General features: G+C 60.0%; 1 protein-coding gene across 1 annotated transcript in view; it reads left to right on the top strand.

The window, feature by feature from the left end:
• FBRSL1 (fibrosin like 1) overlaps nucleotides 1-16,540 on the top strand; it is a 91,212-nt gene that overhangs the window by 3,437 nt on the left and 71,235 nt on the right. Inside the window, 1 exon segment of the mRNA XM_087423524.1 lies at nucleotides 15,912-16,112. Coding sequence (XP_087279650.1) covers nucleotides 15,912-16,112 — 201 coding nt within the window.

Genomic DNA, 16,540 nt, shown 5'->3' on the forward strand with positions numbered 1-16,540 from the left:
AGCACTGTGGTCCTCCACCCAGGTCCTCCGGATCCTTCCTCCCTGATGGCAAAGGCAGCCTTCTGGCCCCTGGGTCTCCTGGGAGATTTGCCTTGTAGGCAGAGCCAGGGCAGGCCTAGCAGACCTACTGTGTGCCTCCCAGTGTTTTCCATCAGGGGAGCCTGTGTGCTGTGTGCCGGCCCTTCTCCTCCATGCTCTGTGTGGGAGACGCGGTGCCTGCCTTGCGAGAACGTGTGTGCCACTAGCACTCAACAGAAGCCACCTTTCTGGTTAGGCGTCTGTATGATTCTTTGTTAATTTGCTTTTCAAACAGCAAAACACTTTCACCTGGCTCAAAAATCCAGCTTTATGAAAAGGTATATCCTGAAAAAAGTTTCAGCTCCAACCTTTCTCCTCCAGTTGCTACTCTCGCCACTCCTGGCCATTCTGAACTCGTTGTGCAGATATAACCACAGGTGTGCAGTCTCTGTCCTTCCTTTTTGGTAGAAGGAAAGGGTTATTAACCATATCTGTACCCGAGTCTGGGAGGTGTGTACCCGGGAATAAAGATGGGAAGAAAAACACCCAAAATTCTAGCTGAGCTAACAGGTGACTTCCTTTCTCTAGTTCTCCTGTCTCCTACCCTGATCAGCACCTGTCACTTTGATGATCCACAGAATGTACACCTAAAACCAGGCTCGACCTGCTACAGGGTCCTGCTTGAGAAACCCCGCCCCTGCCTCCCCAAGGCCACATCAGCAGGTGAATGACTGTGCGCAGGCGGGTGGGCCTCGCCTGGCCCCAGCTCCCAGCCTTCAGTGCAGTCCAGGGGTGCACTGTGCATTTCCGCTGAAAATGAGCGAGTTCTTCCCAGCTACAGGCGGGACCCTCAGGCTGAGGATGTGAGCCTCAAGGCAGGTGGTGGAGGCGGCCTCAGTTCTAATGGATGATGGCCCTCTGCAGGTCTGGACACAGCCCTGTGGGAGTGCCCAGTCTCCCCGTACGCTGGGCCATGTCTGGGAGACTCGGTGGTGGTGGTCTCTGTGAGCCAGGTCCTGCATCCCCCAGGGGCGCAGGCACACAGTCTGTGCTGGCTCTGGTGCTCAGGGCCAGGAGTGTCGGGGGTTTGGATGCAGCCCTGCTGGCCCATGTGCAGAAACTCACGCTGTCAGTCCTGCCTCTGGGGGCTTTGATTGGGGGGGGCCACATGCCTGGCCCATCCTCTGTCAAGGGGTACAGGACTGAGTCCACTCAGATGATTGGGTTCAGTGAGGAGAGCCAGTGGTGAGAGAAGCCTTCAACTTGAAGAGCGTCTGAGCCTCAGGGCCAGAGCCCCTTGTCCAGGCTACCTCCTGCTCCTTAGATGGGAAGACTGAAGCCCAGAGAGGGGAGTGCTTTGCCTACAGTCCTGGGTGAGGGTGGGGCGCCAAGCCGGTAACCCTCCTATTTGCCTTGGGTTGCTCCCCCATCCCCCCGAGGGCCCACAGCTGTCAGGGGCTGCTCCCTCCCAGGGGGACCCCACCAGTGGGTGAAAGCAAAGCCATCGTGTGGCCCCCGTGTCTGCGTGGGTGTCCACCACCCTGAGGTAGCAGCAGTTTGGCTAATTGTGGGGTTGGAACCTGGGCTGGGGTCCCTGCACTGTCACCACCTCCTGTTTTGTGAGTCAGCACCCTGTCGTGTGGGAGACGAGCATCGTGGGAGCAGTGGTGACAGCGATGGCTGCCGAGGGTGCTGTCCTAAGGGCTCCCTGTCCTCACACACCCACTTTGTAGATGAGGAAACCGAGGCCAGGGTGGTGAAGTCCTCGTCCAGGATCCGCCCACCACAGTGCCAGTCCACAGAAACTGCGAATATTCACCTGGACTTGGGCTGCGTCTTCAAGATGCTGTCTGGGGAGAATCTGAGCTTGAGTGGAGGGGAGGGTGGTCCACAACGTCTGAAGGGACAGCTTGGGACAGCCTTTTCCTGGGCTGCAGGATCAACAACAGGTGCCCTGTGCGGCTCTGGGCTGGCTGGCAGACCTCTGGGGACGGGCTGCCCTCTCTGAGCGCCATGGGCATCGATGCAGGTCTGCAGAGCCTGTGGCCACGTGCACAGGCTGAGAGAGGTTTGCTGCGACACCCACCATTACCGTACATCCGTCGTGGGCAGTGGGGCCTCAGGGCGAGTGCTCGCCTGGTGTGGCACAGAGTGGTGGAGGTGGCTGCGGTCCTGGTGGATGGTGGCCATGTGTCTGCTGGCCAGCTCATTGTCCCTGCCCACTCTTGGGCACAGGTGAGGGTCTTGAGCCCCATGTAGGTGGGCAGGGACCATCTCCCAGGCTCCGTCACCCCATGCAGTCCCCTGCTCCCCTGTGGCTGGGGGTCGTCTGTGCAGCACTTGTGGGCTCCAGCACCTTTGAGGACCATGTGGGCCTGACGGCAGTGAGGATGACACACCCTTCTGTCTTTCCACCTCCACCCCTCTACTAGGCGCCTGGAGGCTGCGCTATGCTGGGAGGAGAGTGCCCGGGAGGCAGAGGATCATGGTGCCCCACGGCTGGGACTCTCACCTTCCCATGAGTCCAGTATGCCCAGGATGGGCGGCACAGGCTGCAGGGCCCTTCCCGGTGGCAGGCCACAGCCCTCCTTTCATCTGCCCCCGCTCTGAGTTTCTAGACAAAGTTTTGGGTCTGCAGAGTGTTCATATGTGTGCTGTGTGTGTGTGTACACGTGTGTGGTGGTGGTCCATGTGCCAGGTGTGTGCACGTGTGTAAATATGTGTGTGTGTTGGGGACCTGGCCAGGCACTTGTGTGTGCACATGTGAGATGTGTGTGTGCTCAGGGCCTGTGTAAGTCTTACCCCCCCCCCACCTGTTTCTGCCTATTGCTGTATCTCCTTTCTGCACATCTAGCCGTGACCCGTCCAGCCCACCCAGACTCCTTCTGGGCAGCAGCTCCATGGCCTGGACCTGACTGCTCGGCCACATGCACAAAGCCCCACCCTGGAGCTCCCGGAAGGGCCTCACTTCCTCCGTCTGTTGTCCTGCCCCTGCTGCAGCAGGACAGTCACTCCTGCCCTCCCACTCACCGAGCTAGGCCCTGTCCCTGCCCCTCGAGCTTCTTGGGCTTGTCACTCTTGGCTCTGAATTTCCAGTTCAGTAACCCTGCCCTTCTGTGGCCCCTCTGTCGCCACCCCTGCCCTCAGCTCCTGCAGCTCCAGCCACACCTGCCCCGGGAGGATCCTCAGACACACATGTGGGCATGCTTCCAGCCCTTACAGTCTGCTCTCCCCCCCGCCTGGAAGGTTCTTTCCTCAAGTGTTGGAATGACTTGCTCTCTCATCTCACACATTCTTTTCCCCTGGCAGGGAGTCTCTGGCCTCTATGTCTGGGCCACGGCTGTCATCTCCTGGCTTATCCTCTTGGCTCTCATCCCCAACAGATTAGACCCTCTGTGCCGCCTTGCTCCCAAGAGGACTCAGGTGGTCTCAGTTTGCTATCCGATGTCTTTTCCCACCCAGAACCACCTCATGCACGTGCTTGTATTCAGAAACTCCTAGACCCAGACTGGGGGGGTCTGTTTGCGGTTCTTGTAGGGTTTTGATAAGTGGGGAGGCATTCGCCCTTCTGGAGGTGGTGCCAGGCCTGTTCCTGCTGAGGTCTGTACGTTTCCCTGACTCGTCCTGCCTTATGTCTTGGTCACTGTTTTCTAAGAGGTTGCTGCTGTGTGGATAAGAAAGCCATCTCTCCACCTCTCGTTTGTACCTGGGTGATTTGTGGAATTCCCTTGTTGGTTCTGACACCTTACCCGTGGAGTCTCAGGGCTTCCTTCTGGCCACCGTGGCATCTGCTGAAACCCTAGTGTTGTTGCTACCTGTCTCCTTTTGTGTCTTGTGGCGTCTGTCAGCACTTCCAAAGCGCTGGATGGGCGCCCCGCCCCTCTGGTGGGCCTTTCCTGATTCCCCTCTGCTCGGCGAGTGCGTCCTTTCACGTGGACATTGTCCTGCCCAGGAAGCATCTGGGCCAGCATCAGAAGTGGGCAGTGGACCTCACTCTTGCCCTTTATGACGATGATCATTTTCCTTCCCTGGATCCGGTGGTGTCATGATGCCCCAGAACCAGAGTTCCAGAGCCAGCCCTGCCTGGCTGTGGTGGTGGAATCTGGCTTCAGGTCGCTTTGCTGATACTTTAGTCGAGATGTTTGGCGTCGTGTTCCTAAGTAAAGTGAGTCTGAGGTTGTCTGTGTTTGCTCGTTCTGCAGCATCTTTTCCTGCGTTCCAGAGCAGTTCAAATGGCCTATGAGTTGTCAGCTCCTCTCCACATTTGGAAAGGACTCGGGGCCCCGGTGTTCCAGCTCCGTTTGCCAGTGGTCACTTAGAGACCCAAGTCAGCTCTTCTTGGGTAGGGAGGCAGGTCACGAGTAAAGAAACTACGGGACCAGCTGGCCAGAAGCAGGGTCAGCAGGGCAGCCCCCCAGAGCAGGCCAGCCTGGGATGGGAGCTGCCAAGGGGCTACCCGTTAGCTGGTGGGTGGCAAGGCCTTGGGCCCTGTCCATTCCCCTGTGGGGGAGCTGTGCATGAGTCTGGCCGCCTTGTGGAGGGAGGATGCTGGAGTCTGGAAACCACCTCCACTGTGGGCGTGGGCGGCATCGTGCGCTGAGGGCAGCCAGAGTGGCAATAACTGCACACAGTGACTGGGCGAGGTGCCCGCTGGCGGCCTTGACTTGTGTGGTTCTTGTGCTCTGTGTGGAGCCCTGGGAGGTGGGGGCCACTGTCACCCCTGTGGGGATGGGGAAACCAAGGCCCTAGGCCTCTGCCACTTGTCGAAGACAGAAGGACAGCTGGTCAGGGGCAGGGCCAAGGCGCCCTGCATGGTCACACCGCCTAGGCTGTGGCCGCCTGCCTGTGCTCCTTTGCAGAGAACCCCTTGCTGCCCATCTCCGGTAACCAGGTTACCTACCCTTCCTTGTGGCTCCCTTGAGGACACGTCCTTGGGTGCAGCCTCCGTGAGGCCAACGGGCAGCCTGAGCAGCTGTGCTACCTCCCAGTCTGGTTCTCAAGGCTGTGGGTTACATAACGGAGCCATGGCCTCCCTTATTCGGCCCCTGGCAGCTCCCTCTCGCCCCGACTGTTGCTCAGGACAGTCTCTCATAGCTTCTCGCTTATTGGGGCGCAGGCTGTGGTGGCCCCGGGGCAGGTCAAGGCCAGGCTTGCACGTGCGGCTCCTAGGCCTCTGAAAGTGATTGCTGGCCAGCAGAGAGTACTTTGACTTGTTCTGCCCTCCCTGACTGACTGAGCATTTAATTAGTGCCGGCTGTGTGCCAGGCCCTGTGCTAGCCGTGGGGTTTGCTCCAGGCAGAGGAGGCAGACAGGTGACTAGACTGGCGAGTGCCTGGAAGGAAGTAACAGGCTGTCATGGTGGCATCATGGTGGCATCAGGGGCTCGAGAGGAAGCCGCGCAGGCCAGGCAGGTTCTGGGGAGCTGGGACCAGCCTGGGAGGACGGCGAGGCCGGGCCGGGCTTTCAGGTTGGGATGCCTGGAGGAGGTTGATGGGGCCATCAGCAGAGGGGAAGCTAGGCTGGGGCGGTGGGTGGTCACCGAGGGCACTGAGGCACTTTCTCCCTCAGGAGCTGGAATCTGAAACCTGCGTGGAACCGAGTGTTTTGGGGACTCAGGGCAAATGTGGTATTTGGTTCTAGTTCTGCGTGGAGAATGTTCCAGTGGCCTGGTTTGCCCAAGTAGTTCGAGAAAGAAAACTCGCCAAAGAGTTACCAGTTTTCTTTAACTACCCAGGATTCTGTGTACCAGGCTTTCCTTTGAACTTGCGCGTGGGGGAGAGCTGAGTGGGAACCCTGGTGCCCAGCCCAGCGGGTGCAGCCCCCTCCTGCCCGACTTGCCAGTTGTGGTCAGTGTGCGTGTGTGCATGTGTGTGGGGAGTGTGTATGTATGTGTGCGTGTATGTGCACATGTGGGTGGGATGTAGGGTGTGTGTGTGGAGGTGTGTGTGTAGGGGGGTATACGTGGGTGGGGTGTGGGGGTATACATGTGGGGGTGTGGGCATGTGGGTGCTTGTGTACGTATGTGGGTGGGGTGTGGGGTATACCTGTGTGGGGGTGTGTACGTGTGTGTGCAGCACACACATGTGGCTTGGGTGTGGGGGTGTGTGGAGGTGTGCGTGGGGGTGTACATGTGGAGGTGCATGTGTGTGCGTGTGTACACACGTGGGTGGGGCTTGCATGCGTTTGTGGGGTATACATGTGTGGGGAGCGTGTGTGCGTGTGGAGGTGCATGTGTGTGCGTGTGTACACGTGGGTGGGGCTTGCATGTGGGGGGGTATACATGTGGGGGGTGTGTACATGTGGGGGTGTGTGTATGAGGGGTATACATGTGTGGGGAGTGTGCATGAGTGTACATGTGTGGGTTGTGCGTGTGTGTATGTGGAGAGGGACCCCCTGATAGAAAGCCGAGGCTGGCCTGTCCAGGGGGTGCATCTGTGCCCTGCAGGCTGCCTGACTCAGACGCCGCCTCGGGGGGCATCTCAGTGGGCCCAGCTCTGCTTCTTTCTTGGAGCACCCGTTTGGGGCAGGTGCTGCCCCTTGGACTCCGCACAGGCAGCGGACGTGGAGCTGTGGACATTGAGCTGCGCACACTGACCCGGCTGCTGGCACCTGTGGCCCCCAGATAAAGGAGGGTTCTCTGGTGAGGGCTTGGTGTCGGTGGGCGGTTGTAGGGAGCAGAGAAGCCATCTGTGTGAGGCACATGCAAGGCCCTGTCAGGGGACTACCACTTGCACCCCATTGCCAGGGAGCAGTGGAGACCGGAGCCCAGCAGGATCTACAGTGATGCCAAAAGTCACAGAAATGGGAACACTGGCAGCCAGGGAAAATGTGCATGTCTCCTCCACGCCAGGCAAGGCATTGACTCGCCTTATCCTCCTAGCAGCCCCTGAAGGATGTGCTGTGCTGTTCCCATTGTACAGACAAGGAAACTGAGGCACAGAGGTTCAGTCACTTCTTGAGTCTACACGGTTGGAAGAGGCAGAGCAGGATTGGAAGCAAGCATGGGGAGTAAGTCTGCCGTGCCTCAGGGGGGCTGGGGTTGGAGGCCATGGGGAGAGAGCGGCAAGGTCCCCACCCATTGGGCCTGGACCTGCATGTCCAGCCTGGCGCCGCCTGTCCAGCCTGGGCTCCAGCTGTCTGGCCTGGGCTCCACTTCTCTGGCCTGGCCCCATCCATCTGGCCTGGGCTTCACCTCTCTGGCCTGGGTCCACATATCTGGCCTCCCTGCCTTTCCCGTCCTTGGAAATGACCTCAGAGTTTCACTCTGAGTCAAGAGTTGGCCCCAGGGGCCCTGATACCCCACTGGGCTGGTGAGTCCCTGGTGGGGCATCCAGACCAGCCTCCGTGGGAGCCCCAGCCCTGCATGGCTATCATCCTTACCCTGACTCCTCTCCCTAGCCCACATCACACTGGTTACCCTGAATCTGACATGTCATACCACCTCATACCCAGCAGCTGCCACCCTCCCTGCAGATACCCTCCAGCCGCGGGGGAGCTGTTCATGCTCACGTAGGCCCAAGGGTTTCGGCCCTCAGTAAGAGCCAGAGTCCATACAGGGACCCTTGGGTCTGCCATGACCATCACCTCTCTGACCTCACCTGCTGCAGCTGTGCCCTCTGACCCCCCAGCCCCAACCCCACGTGCTGGTCCCTAGCAGGTCTCTGGCTGACCTTTGGCCGATGCTCTTCCCACGCACTGCATGGCCTGTCCTCAGCACTCGGCTCTACCTGTAGCCCCAGTGGGGATTTGTCCGACAGGAGTGTACATAGCTCCATTTCTTGGATAAAGCCAGGGGCTCCTGGGTTCTGAGATCATGTCTCTGCCTGGCCCAGACCCCCCAGGAGCCCTCTGTCTGTCATCCATGGAATGAACCCACATTCCCCATGAGGCCTGGCCCTGCCCACCCCCCTCAGCGAGGCTCCTTGTCCCAGGCGCACTTGCCTCAAGGCCTTTGCACCTGCTGTGCCCCTGCCCAGCAGTCTTACCATCTCCCAGGAGCAAATTCAGGACACTTCCTCTGAGGCCCTTCTGGCCAGCAGAGGAGGCCAGTGAAGCAAGTGAGCCTTGGCTGGAAAGCTGATTCAAATCTGCTTCTCTTCTTCCTCCTCACATGGCCCCTGCCTGCTCTGGACCTCGGTTTCCTCATCTGGGGAGGGGCTGATGAGGTGAAAGTGCCTACTGCATGGCCCTGTCCCCCTCCCTGTCTCCTCTTTGAAGCCCTTCTCTGAGCTGATCCTGTGGCTTGTTTCTCTTTGTACCCCCCACCCCACGACAGAAGCGAGCAGGAGATGCTTCAGCAATAGCGGCTCTGGCTCCTGGCCTTCCTGGGCGACTCCCCCTGGCGGGCTGGGCAGACTGGTTGGCCTGGTGGCCCCACCACGTGTGACAGCTGAGCAGCAGCTGCACAGATCCCAGGGATGTGTCGGGGGGGAGCTCTCGGGGCGGCAGGCCTGAGACCAGCTCTGGCAGTCATGAGGGGCTGGCCAGGCTGCGCCTCGGGGTTGGTGCTCTGACGCCTCCCTCAGGCGTCCTGGGCTGAGAGGCTGGGAGGGGTCTGGGCAGAGAGACCGACCTCAAAACCTGATTGTCAGGACGGTGGCTGTGAACATGAAACCCCTGCCGAGTGTGGGTCGGAGGGTGAGGGCAGCCTGCCAGGCTGGAAGCGGGTGGGATTTGGCCTGAGTCCTGGATGACAGATCTGTTGACTGAGCACGTGAGCAGGTGAAGGCAGCCAAGGGCCTCGAGTCCAGGAGGTTCTGGGAGACAGGCCTCAGCCTCCTGGCTCCTAATGGGGAGGGGGCTCCGGGCCTGGCCCTGTCCAGGGCTGTCATGGTCATCCCACAGGGCCTCCCTCCCACGTAAGGTGGGAAGTGGAGGGCTGAGTGGGGGGTGAGGTCTCAGGTGGGCTGTCCGCCCTGCCCAGAGGGCCAGCTTCGACTGCCCATGCTTGGTGACGAGGGGTGGGCTCTGGGCAGCTGTGAGGCTCAGGCCCAGTGCTAGGGGCGAGGCCCCAATGCGGTTCCAGGACCAGAGGGGGCGCCTGCTTGGTTGAAAGGGCACAGCCACACCTTTGCCTGTGGGCTCTGGGGCCTGGAAGGGCTTGGCCCCCCGTGAGGGGGATTGTGGTCTGTGTTTGCCAGTTCTGGTTTCTTTTCCCCCCACGGTTGGTTTGCTGAAGCGCGCAGTTGGAGAGTTCATTGGTGCTGCATAGTAATGATGTTTAGGGAGCTAAAAATAGTCATGTGAAATTGCTACAGGAAAATTTGTCAGTGAGTTCTTGGCATCAGGTGGTCCAGGGAGGGTCCAGGGGCCTGGTGCTGGGGGGCTTCACTGCAGAGCCATGTCTGTCCGTCTGTCGGTGTGCACTGACAGGTGTACAGTGACCCAGGAGGGCTGTACAGGGAGATCTGTGGGTGGCCAGCGGCCGAAGGCCCTGGATACTCCCCTTGGGGTCTCCTTGCTCACAGCCTCTGACTCCTGTAGTGACGATGGGAGCTGGCAGCCCCCAGGGCTGGCGGTGGGGTGTCCTGGAGCGCCAGTGGACAGAGCACCCAAAGACATGACCCCAGGCCCTGGGCTGCTGGAGTTCCTCCTGGCTCACCCAAATTGTTGTTGCAGCCTTGGCAGTGCCTCAGTTTTCCCATTTGTGCACTGGGGCACTCCTAGCACCTGTTTTTGTGGGGTCGCAGTGTGGATCCACGAGCAGCTGTTGGTGACGCGCTCGGCAGACCGAGCGCCCTGGGTGTTAGACATGGGCCCACCGCATGCCTCGGCCTCACTCCTCCCCGCAGGTCTGCAGAGGCTTTCTCGGACTGTAGCTCTGCTTTCTCTCTCTGGCTGCAGCCCTCCCTGGGGTCCTCGTTGTGGCAGTCGTCGTTGGGGCTCCGCCTCAGCTCTCACCACGGCCTGGGCACAGCTGCCACTCCAGTCTGCAGATGAGGAAACTTAGGCCACCCCGAGCCTCGCTGTCTGGGCAGAGCCGGCACTCTCAGCGCAGGCCCAGCAGGGGCATAACCGTGGCACTGCATGTGCCTGAGTGTGAGTGAGCCTCTGATACCGGCACAGGCTCCCACAGGGTCGGCATCACAGGCAAAGGCTAGCCCCAGCTATGGGTGCCAGGCAAGGGGCCAGCTCACGCTCACCAGCTGTGCAGTGCAGTGCAGTGCAGTGCAGATGCGTCCCATTGATGCCCCACGGCAGGAATTGTTGAGTGCTGTGGTGACCGAGGACCCCTAGGATGCGCGGCATGGGGTCTGCTTCCTGAAGCCCAAGGATGTCTGGGCCCATTCTCAGGGCATTGGCTCAGTGTTGGAGCGGCTGCTTCTGGACCCCAGTGAGCCCTGCTCCTGCGAAATCCTGCTGAGATGGTGATTTTCCTTCCAGGAGAGGGAGCTGGCGGGGCTGGCGGCTCAGAGTTCATCCTCTTGAGCCTTCAGGTGGGAAACACCGTGGCCTCTCCTGGAGCCAGGACGTGTGTACACATGGTCTTCTGGTTGCGTAAGCCAGGAGAAGATAGCCTGTGGTCTCACTGTCCCCTCTGTCTGCACAGGCCGACGCCTGCTGCCCACTGGCTCACCCTCGGTTGGACTAGGGGCAGATGGCCTCCCCGCTCCCCCGCTGCTTCCAGATGCAGGAGCTCCTGCCCTGGGGCCTGACCTGCTTGCACCCACCCGCCATGGCCTGCTGCCTCTGGCCCAGGAAAGCAGGGACATCTGGCTGTGGTCAGGACAGAGCTGGACCCAGTCCAGGCCAGGGAGGGGGCCCAGGCACTGATGTTTCAAGGGTTCTGACAATCTACTTGGTTTTTGATTTTCGTGTGTTTTTTTAAAAAAAAAAAAACAAAAAAATGCCAAAACAGTTTTACAAAAAATGTGATAAATTTGAAGGACTTGTTGACAAATGCGTCGTTTTCACCGCACAGGTGATTCGGTGACTGGATTTGTCTTGAGAGATGGCCTGGAGTTGCCCTGAGGCCCTTCCGGAACCGTGGAGGGGCCCAGGCAGGACCTGGAGGAAGGGTCTGTGTGCAGCACCTGCCACCTGGCTGTGCGGTTGACATTTCTGCCTCTGCCCTTCCATCCCTCTACCCCGTCTGTCTCTTTTGGTCACAAGTGCTCGTTAGCAAGACAGGTCCCGGCCCAGCTAGGTGTCCCCGTGGGGTGGGCTGTTTGTGGTTAGTAATGGAACGTTAGCACATTCTGTGTGTGCGCATACTGCAGATCACACACGGAGAGCCCCGTTCTCATTCCAGGGCCCAGACTCCAGAGCTCAGAGCTCGTCCCCCGGGCGGTTTCTGTGATTTTACCCGATTGGGTCAGAAGCGGCCCTGGACGGCCCTAGAGCAGTTCCTGCTCCTTCTCTCAGAATGAGTGGCTCCCTGTAAAAGTGAGGCTAAACCCGCAGTGACTTGGGAAGTGCGTGTCGCGGGGTCAGGTCACATGGGGCAGGATGCTCGTTCCGGAAGGAAGTGGCCCATGGGAAGCTGAGGAGAGATAACTCGCTGCTTTCTGTGGCAGTAAGAAGGTCTCGGCAGCCTGTGGGGGGCTCCGAGGTATAGAGGTGCATGCTGTGTGCATGTGGGAGTTGACAGGCCGACTCTCAGGGCCGAGCAGGGTGGGGCTCAAGGGCCTGTCCAGTGCGGCCGCAGTACAGAGAAGGGCCTGGCAGAGATATGTCCTGCTCAGGGACTCTGATCCAGCCCACTGCCCAGGCCGTGGAGGCTGGGTGTGTGTGTGCCAGTGAACGTGTGCTTGTGTGCATGAGTGTGAGTGTGTGTGCGTGTGCATCGTGGAGTGCCTTGAAGCCCCCACCCCTCACCACGCCCGCGTGCACGGCAGGTGGCCCCTGCACTGCCCTCGGCATGGTGAATGTTGTCTCAACCTGGCTGGGCCACAGGGGCCCAGACATTTGGTCAGCCATTGTTTTGGGTGCCTATGAGGGTGTTTCTGGGTGAGGTTAGCGTTTAAGTCTGAGTGAAGCAGGTGGCCCTCCCCCTTGTGGGCGGGCCTCATCCAATCTACTGAAGGCCTGAAGAGAACAAAAATTCCCACCTTCCCCCAAGGAAGTGGGAGCTACTCCTGCCTGAAGGCCTTGAACTGGGACATGGGTTTTTTCCAGCCTTTGGACTGGAACTACCCCATCAGCCCTCCTGGGTCTCTAGGTTCTAGGGCCCAGGGCAGATCCACAATCATGAAACCAGCTCCTCATAATAAAGCTCTTCCTGTATACACATCCTGTCTGTCTGTTTCTCTGGAGAGCTCTGACCAGTACACCCGTTAGAGCATGTTGCCTGAGGTCTTACTGTGGTTCTTCTCTGCAGGCCTGACTGCAGTCTGCTGGGCCCACCTTCTGCGCCATGATGGGGGCCTGGGTCCAGGTGGGGAACCTGAGGCTGGGCAGTGAGGTTATGAGGTAGCAGACATGCAGCCTGGTGCCCTGTGGTCGGGTGGCAGCATCCAGGGTGGACAGGTAGGGACTGTGGGGACTTCACTGCTTCCCGGGCCTGTGTGGGATTGGCCTGTTAGCAGTGAGACCTGCCCGGGGCAGGAGGCCCGAAATAGCAGCGAATTAGAGTGATGGGCCCCGCCATCGTGGGATAGGTGAGCAGCAATGTTGCTGGATCCCTCTGGGCCTTAGATCTGTCTGTAAGGGGGGACGACGGTACTCACTTGTCACGGGGGTACCAGGAGTCAACAAGTATTAAGTACGTACTTACCACATGTGGGAAGCAAGCTGCTGTCTTCACCAGGACTTTTCTCGTCATGGCAGGGACAGCCTCGGTTTTCTTCCTGGGGAAGCCTGTGGCCGTATGCAGGGCCAGGTGCTGACTGGTAGAGCCTCCTGCCTGTCATCCCAGTCTGGGGGGGTGGGCACGAGAGAGGGAGCATGGAGCTCCTCGCCACCTCAGGCCTTTGTACTCACTGCTCTCTCTGGGAGACTCCCCAGGCCCTGCCCAAGGGTCCTCCCTGAGCAGCTCTGAAGGGGGCCCCTTCCCTTCGGCTTCCCTGCTTGTGTTACCCTCCTGTCCGTTTGGGTGTCACGGCAATTTGTCTGGTGGGCCAGCTCCCTCCTGAGCTGGTCACTGATGCCTCGAGCTAAGCTGGCATACAGTCGGTGCTCACTGTCAGTTTAATGAGTGCAGGGGTAGGGGGACCCACAGAGCCTGGAGTTGGCCTGATACATATAGCAGGGCAGGGGCTGGGAGGTCCTGGGATCAGCAGAGGCTCTGTCAGGGCGTGGGGAAGAGTGGCCTCCTGAGATGAGCTGGTGCTCTGACTGGTTCAGAGAAGGGTCGAGGGCATCTGCCCGGGGCTCCAGGAGAGGCCGCAGAAACGCAGGCGGCCTGTGGGTGTCCATGGGGTCTGATAGCCCGGAGAGTGAGCGTGGGGAAGGGTCTGTCCTGTTCCAGGAAATCAGGTTCCACCTGCTGCCCAGGCGGAAGCCCGTGGAGCTTTTGGCAGAGCCACGTGGCTTGGGCTAAGCTGGTCATCAGTTGGGACCTGAATTCCAGGCTGGGGAGACAGCTTTGGCAAAGGAGGGTTTCCACCCTCACAGATGTTCCAGGACAAATGCCCCGCCTGTGCCCTCCCGGCCTGGCTGACCTTTAGGAGCCCCCAGCCCTGCTGGCTCACCCGTCCCTCTCCCTTCCCTCTCCTTTCCCTCTCCCTTCCCGCTGCCCCTCAGGGCCGGCCCCCCCGACCTCGTACAGGAGGGTACGCACGCCAGCCCTCACTCTGGGGTCAGAGGTCAAGGGGTGCTCCAAGCCCCTTGGGGAGAGGCCGTGGGGAAGCTGTCCTTCCTTGAGTCCTGCTGTGAGCCCTAGGTCTGTGTGACTGTGGGTTTGGACCCCTTAGGGGAGAATCCTGGGAGTACGGAGGGTCCCACCCTAAGAGAGGATGAGCCTGTTGCTGCCCCATGTGCAGCTGCAGAGGCGGGTGGTCAGTCAGCCTACAATTGTGCATGGTTGCTCCCAGCCCAGGCTGGGGGTCACACATGGCGGGGTAGTCATGGAGGCTTCTGCGCCTGGAAGGACAGCTCTAGTCTGGCCAGCCTCTTCAGTGCCCCTCACTAATTCTGGGAATTGTGGGCCCCTCTCACTGGGCAGGAGGAGGGGTGTGGGGGGACATCTTGAGGCAATTCCTGGCTCTAGGTCGGAGGGCCTCACGTGGCAAGCACAATGTGTCCCTGTCCCCACCTCCAGGCCAGGGGATCATGACAAACTGGGACATTGGTCCTTCCTGCCACCTGCCCAGGTGAGCTGAGGCCTCTGAGGCCCCAGCCAGGCGCCCACCTGAGAGCAGAGGCCAGCTCTGGGAGAGGCCACCATGGTCGCTGCTGGTTGCATTGACCAGATCCCCTTGGGTCCTTGGGAGCCACTTCCTGTGGAGGTATGAGGGTATCACCTGGGGACACTTGCCATGGGGATGTGAGGGTGTGACCTGGGGACACTTGTGGGGGAGTGTGAGGGTATCACTTGGGGATACTTCCTGTGGGGATGTGAGGGTGTCACCTGGGGACACTTCCTGTGGGGTTGTGTGGGGATCACCTGGGGATACCTCTTGTGAGGTTGTCACCTGGGGACACTTCCTGTGGGGATGTGAGGGTGTCACCTGGGAATACTTCTTGTGAGGATGTGAGGGTGTCACCTGGGGACACTTCCCACAAGGCTGTGAGGGTATCACCTGGGGATACTTGTGAGACTGTGATGGTGTCACCTGGGGACACTTCCTGTGGGGATGTGTGGGTATTACCTGGGATGTGGGGCAGCATTTCAGCTGTGGGTAGACGTGTCGGCATTGCCCTCATTCAGACCTTCCTCCTCCCCTCCCCCTTGGGCGGGTGCTTTCAGAATCTTCTGGGTCCCTTGTTGCCATTTCCCTCCCTCCTCTTCGGCAACCCATGGACCCAAGGGAGAGGCCAGTGGGCGACACCTCGCCTGCTCACCACCAGTAAACCAGGCTCTTCTGGGCTCCAGGCACGTTGGAAGGGCTGCAGGTGAGGTGGGTCCAGGATCTCTTCTGCATAGTAGGAGCTGTGCACCATCGTGCTGGCCCCCCGCCAATGGGGCATGAGTGATCATGCTGCCATTGTTGGCATCAGTGCAGCACAGACTTATTAAACATCCGCTGTGTCAGGCCCTGCTCTGGGCACTGGGTGCAGCTGTGAGCAAGGTGGGCATAGGTCCCTGTTCTATGGAAGGGGTCTGGGGTCTCTGAAGGTCTGCACACCTAGCTGAGACAGGGACCTCTCTCCCAAGACAGGACTGCACAGCACCAGCATTCTGGGCTGCATGGAGTTGGGTGGATAAGCCCGCAGGTGGCTCAGGCCCCGGGGTGGAGGCAGCTGGAGCTGGACTGTCTCTGCCTGTGGTCAGCTATGCCAGTGATGGCCCTCAGCCCAGGAATTCAAGGGGCACCCCCAGGAAGGTTGATGCCTCACCAAGGCCAAAGCAGCTATCAGTCTTGGCACCTGCTTCCTGCTGAGCTTGGGCAAAGAAGCTCCATGCTGGGCCAAGGATTAGGGCCCCCCATTACTAGCGAGGGCTCCTTGGGAAACTCACTCCCCATCCAGCTTTATTCCAACATCACCCTCTCTGGCTCCCTGGTCCTGACAGGCCCACCCACGCTCATCTGACCCATCTGTCCCCAACCCGTCCATCCATCTCCCCTCGTTCCCCCTCAGATCTGGCCCTCCCAGGATGGGAGGCTCTTTGCCAAGGTGTAAGTCATGACCTGACAGCCCACTTGGAGGGCCCAGCATTTCCACGTAGGTGCTGTCACATGCCCAGGACCCTACTTTCAAATCACAGGGTTGTCTCATGTGGTGTCACTGGTGGGATAACGTGGAATTGTGTCACTGCTGATTAACTGGCTTTGTCATTCCTCACCCGACAGAAGGACATGGCCCTGAAGCCACATGAGAGGAAGGAGAAATGGGAACGTCGCCTCGTTAAGAAGCCCCGGGAGTCAGAAAACTGCCCGTCTGCAGAGCCAAGTGAGAACGGGCGGCCCTTGGAGGTGGGCAGCCCCGAGCAGGACCTGGAGCCTGCCTGTGACCGGGGAAAGAAGAAGGTCCCGCTGCAGCCCACAAAGCAGGTGAGCACTGGGCCCCGCCCCCACTCAGAATTGAGAGCTCTGTGCCCCATTCCCCCTGGCGCCCTCGGGGCCACACCAGCACCTGGACACCACCCGTTGGCACCTGGGCCTGCCTGGCAACGTGCTCCATCATTGTTGGGCATGGGGTATGGGGCATATGTGGACTGGGGCCTGGGGCAGCCGCCCGCCATGAGCCTGGGTCCTGAGCAGACGCGGGAGACCTGCCCCAGGTGAGTCACAGTCAGAGAGAGGCCGTGCCAGGCTGGGAGCTCAGGAATACAGGGGGGAGCGTGTGCTCGGGTGGGATGGGAAGCTGCACCCGCTGATAGGCCGGCCCCGTTTCCCTATTGCGTCTGTCAGGCTCCGCCGACCACGGGGTGTCCAGTGTGTCTGTAATGCGTGAGGACCAGGCTCATCGCCAGGTGCTC

Source organism: Ceratotherium simum, chromosome 35 (genome assembly GCF_057802395.1).
Source record: "Ceratotherium simum simum isolate JZ-2026a chromosome 35, ASM5780239v1, whole genome shotgun sequence".
Lineage (NCBI taxonomy): Eukaryota > Metazoa > Chordata > Mammalia > Perissodactyla > Rhinocerotidae > Ceratotherium > Ceratotherium simum.